Below are 4,582 nucleotides of genomic sequence, written 5' to 3'. Positions count from 1 at the left end.
ACAAGTAGTCTTGATTCCCTTTCTTCTGGCAGCGGCATCCATAGTGCCAGTGACTCTTTTCTTGTTTCTTACCAACACTGTCTTTGTAAATAGCTCCAGCTGCTTTATGTTGAGGTTTCTGCCGTTTTTTGCTGATAATGGACTTGCTTTGCAATGTGCCCCATTTTATAACAAACATAGCATCTCTTCTCCCGTCTGTCTATTAACCTCCTGTAACCTTTGGTAAACTCTTGCTTCTGGTCAGCCATTACTGGACATTCTTGGACTTGCCAGTTATATTATCTCCATGGGCTTCCATATACTGTTCTGCCAGCTTGATCATCTTGTCTACATCTTTTGGTGCTCTCTCCTTTAGAAACAGTGACATGCCAGTTGAACATGTGGTCATAAATTGTTCATGTACTAATAGGACTGCCATTCCCTCAAAACTATTTTCACATGTGGCCATGTCAGTCCATCTGGTGAAGTATCGCAGCAGACATACCACAAATTGAAATACAGTTTCTCCAGTGTCGAGTTTCACTCCTGTGAACTTCCGACGAAAATCTTCTTCAGTAAGTTCATATCGTTTCAGTACAGCTACTTTTAATTTGTCATAATCCATGGCATTTTCTGATATCATGCCTGCATATACTTGTAGGACTTTTCCTGTGAGAAGTGGGCTGAGACAGACTGCCCAGTGACCTTTGTCCCAGTTCTGATTTTGGACAAATATTTCATCTCTCTCCAGGAACGCATCCACATTATCTTTATGTTCATCAAATTTGGGCAGCTTAGATCAGCTAGCCCTGACTCCATTTTTGGGTCCTTCTTCTTTTGGTTGGGTGAGTTTTGCTATCTCAATTTGTGTTCTTATTCTCTTTATTTCTAGTCTCTCTTCTTTCTCAACTTGCTTTCTTGTTCTCTCAATCTCTAGCCTTCTCAATTTGTCTCTTCTGTTGCCATTCTTCTCTCTCTCTAGTTCTTGTTGTTGTTTAACAAACTCTTGTAGTTCACTGTCTTTTAATATGTTCTCCGATTTCTATCAATTTATCAAAATTTGACATTGTTAATAGTGTGAATGTAATCTCTACACTATTTTCATTACTACTACAGTTGTGCGTATATAGTCCTACTTATTTCTGCTGTTGTTCACGTTTTCTTCTATCGCCGTTTACCACTACATAACCTTGGCTGTGGATATATTTTTTATCTTCTTTTCTAATGTTATTCTTACTCTAACATATTAAACGTTAGGCCTATCACTTCTATGGTAATTAACTTTCTGCCAAACTTTTCCTTTTATTAATTCACTTTCTTCTGCTATTATCTGTCTACTTTTCTGTTCATCATCCACTATTTATACCTTTATCACTTAATTGTCTGTCTGTTTTTCCATATTCTTGACGTCAATGTATTACATGTGACGTTCGCTAGTCTCAACATCATTGAATTATTAACAAAGTTTCCTACAATCATCTGCTTTTAACTCTTATTATAACAAAAACTAAACAATAATAAAATATTCACTCACAAAAAGAAATTAATCAATAACATCTAAACTAAACAGTCTTTTATATCTTGACATAAAGACGTACTGTTGCAATAAATCTGAATGCACGTGTTTTGTGGGTCTCTGCTACTACACAGTAATTCTCAGAAATTTTACCTCAATATAAAGTTACATGTGCTGGTGAAAGAAGCTCTTGCAAATTCAAAAAAAGTGCAGCACAAGAGAAACTTCTAGATATCACTCACACAGCCATTAAAATGCCAAAAATGTTCACATATGTACACATTAAATTCACGGTGTAAGAAGAATATAAAACATCACTTTTCCATTTGAAGAGATATTGTGATCAAGTTCCAGAGAAAAACAAACACCATATTCTTTACAACAGGAGTTTTTACTTTCAGAACTACTTACTCAAAGATAACCAAACTGTATGCAAATTAAATCTAGAAAGACATCATCACATCTACAATAAATGGTCACTCTGAAGTACCAAGCTATTCTGTATTAACAAAAGAATATTAAATCTTTAAACTATAAAGTACCTCATCTTCCCTTTGTACTTCGTCATGCTCTTCTTTTGCGACTTCAAATTCACAGGTGGAAGGTGAACATCTTTTACCTAGTAAGACAGTATTTCCTGTCACTAGAAGTATATGAATTAAACAATATGTTAGAAATAAAATCTGAATATGATTTAAACTCAGTATAGACACAATGATACCACTTTTTGTTGATAGTACAAATAAACAATATTTGCATTTGGCTATTGGCCAACATCAGTAATACTTTAAAAACTAATTAATTTTCTATAACGGTGTAAATTCAGACACTGCCAACAACATGATAAAAAAATTCTATAAAGAACTATTAAAGATTATTAACAAGAGGATTTGGCATGATGTATACAAGTCAACAACAAAAATACCATTTCCCTATTGTATTTTAACGGTATATTAGAAACAAGGACTTCAGTCTATAACCCACCAGTCTTATGAGAAGTAATTAGGCTATAAGAAGGAAAAATAATGAATATTTGCTGAAAGAATAAATATGAAAAAACTGAAACTAACTTAGTTCTTGATTTGATAGAATGTATGACAAACATTCACTATTTTGATAATTGTAAGCTACAGTGCAGTGTAATAATGTTTAATGAAAAAATTTAGAAAAAAGAAAACCAAACACTAGTACCTATTTACCCTGGCAACGTTACCACAAACAGAACTTATTTTTTACCCAATGTATCATGTCAATTAAACATAGGGATGTGTAGAATCGGTATTTAGCTGATTCAAAATAATAAACCAACGGTCATTTTGCATGAGAATTTTGTTGTGTACAAAATACTCATTCTTCTCTACGTCTAACAAGTGTAGTGGCATGTGCTGTTAGATACAGAGAAGCCGTGTCTAAAGTACTACCACATGACTGACCACCTTGAGACAGTTGTGTTCATATAAAATCTTAAGCTCAATCCCAAGAACTAAGTAAATGTAACCTACATTAACCTGTACCTACTGGTAATGCTACTTGTCACTGTTATATTTAGTATTTTTCTGATGTATTATCAATGTCACAGAGTTGCTTATATTTTCATCATCTCATTATTTTATTGTAGTGACCAGTATTGTAGAAATTTGTATAAAAAAAAACACACAGAAACTATTAATCATATTTTCAGCTTCTTAGAAGTTTTTTACTACATTTATTGAGTGATAAAGTTTAGGATTAAGAAAGTAATTTAATTCTAAGTTATTGTACCTGAAGACAAGGTTCCCTCTGGCTTTTAATATTTTTTTTGCAATCATTTTTGTTACCACTAAATTTTACTTCAGTTTTATATGTTGATTTTATTTCAAAAATTTCAACTCAAAAATATTTTAAAATCATTATTTTGTCATTCACAAAGAAATATGAAAACAATTTTGAAACTTTCATTTCTCTGCGGCTCTGAAGAGTTTCACTTTAAAGATGTCAATTGTTTTTTGAATTTTTTGGCCCATCATAGAGAAAAATCATTATTTTTTCTAAGAAACTATCTCCTTTTGAGAGTATATTATTCATTTCTTGAATTTCAAATGTTCCATTTTTTTTTCTGCTTAGTTTTGCACAGTCTTTGGTTGTACCACTTTTATAATGTCACAACAAGAGATTTGATCATTTATTAGTAAAATACAGCTTTAGAAACACCTGTAAAGAAAGTTTAAATATATTGGATACAGCAAGAATTAGATTTTCTACAACACAGTACAGTAAACAAAGTGGTCTGAGCAGCAGATGAGGGTTTTAGGTTCTAGCCATAAATAGTATAGCACTGACCAAAGACATTCATTGGGAAGTCTGAAGACAAATGACAGAATTTCTGATACTTTCTTTAGACATTTGTTTCATTCATGACAGTGTTGGTATGTTAAAGTACATCTGTTTGAAAACTGTAGACTGAAATGAATCTAAGTTTCAAATGGACAGCAAATGTGGAGGACGACGTTTCGAAAGTCTTCCGCCTTCATGAATACTCTGTCTAAACAACCTATCAAATATAGACTGAAATGTTACCAGATTACAATATTAACATGATTGTATATAACTGAAAAGCTACCAATTTCTTTTTATGCATTTCATAAAACACTTTTGTGTTATGTTCATTTTAGTGCATTTTCCTTTCAGAATACAATACATATTATACTCATGATTTTACACGTATATAACTATTTGTTTCATATATATTATTCCTTTGAAAGAGGCGTACATGTAATACGCATACTTGTGTTAAATGTTTTAAAAGTCAGTACACAATAAGCTAAAATTCCACACTTAGTTTACTGTTATTAGCTCTACACTAACTGACCCAGGGTTCAATCAACCTTACACAGAAGCATTACAAGTTACCTATGGGAAGAATGCATTCAGCCTCAAAATTTATGAGGAGTTTAAAAATCAAAAATGAAAGATTTATTGTGTTAGAAATAACATATTTTTCCATTTCCAAAGTTAAGTTTTAGCTGTTGGATATGGATGACATAAAAGTTCCGATTACTGTAGTGAGAAGAGTTCAGAGAATCTACCATGATATTACTGTACTGAACA

The 4,582-nt window shown here is 32.3% G+C and overlaps 1 protein-coding gene across 4 annotated transcripts in view; it reads right to left on the bottom strand.

Annotated features, from left to right (window-relative positions):
- The window catches only part of LOC106467851 (zinc finger protein 287-like), a 22,258-nt gene that overhangs the window by 12,743 nt on the left and 4,933 nt on the right, over positions 1–4,582 (bottom strand). For 3 of the 4 annotated variants that reach the window (XM_022396060.1, XM_013928228.2, XM_022396059.1), the window contains exon 3: positions 2,038–2,138. In XM_022396060.1, the coding sequence (XP_022251768.1) occupies positions 2,038–2,138 (101 nt within the window). The remainder of the gene's footprint in view (positions 1–2,037; positions 2,139–4,582) is intronic. The other variant, XM_022396061.1, reaches the window with a different exon arrangement.

This window comes from Limulus polyphemus, unplaced genomic scaffold (assembly GCF_000517525.1).
Source record: "Limulus polyphemus unplaced genomic scaffold, Limulus_polyphemus-2.1.2 Scaffold2766, whole genome shotgun sequence".
In the NCBI taxonomy this organism is placed as follows: domain Eukaryota; kingdom Metazoa; phylum Arthropoda; class Merostomata; order Xiphosura; family Limulidae; genus Limulus; species Limulus polyphemus.
Note: the sequence above shows the minus strand (reverse complement) of the source record. Positions and strands in the feature narration are given on the sequence as shown.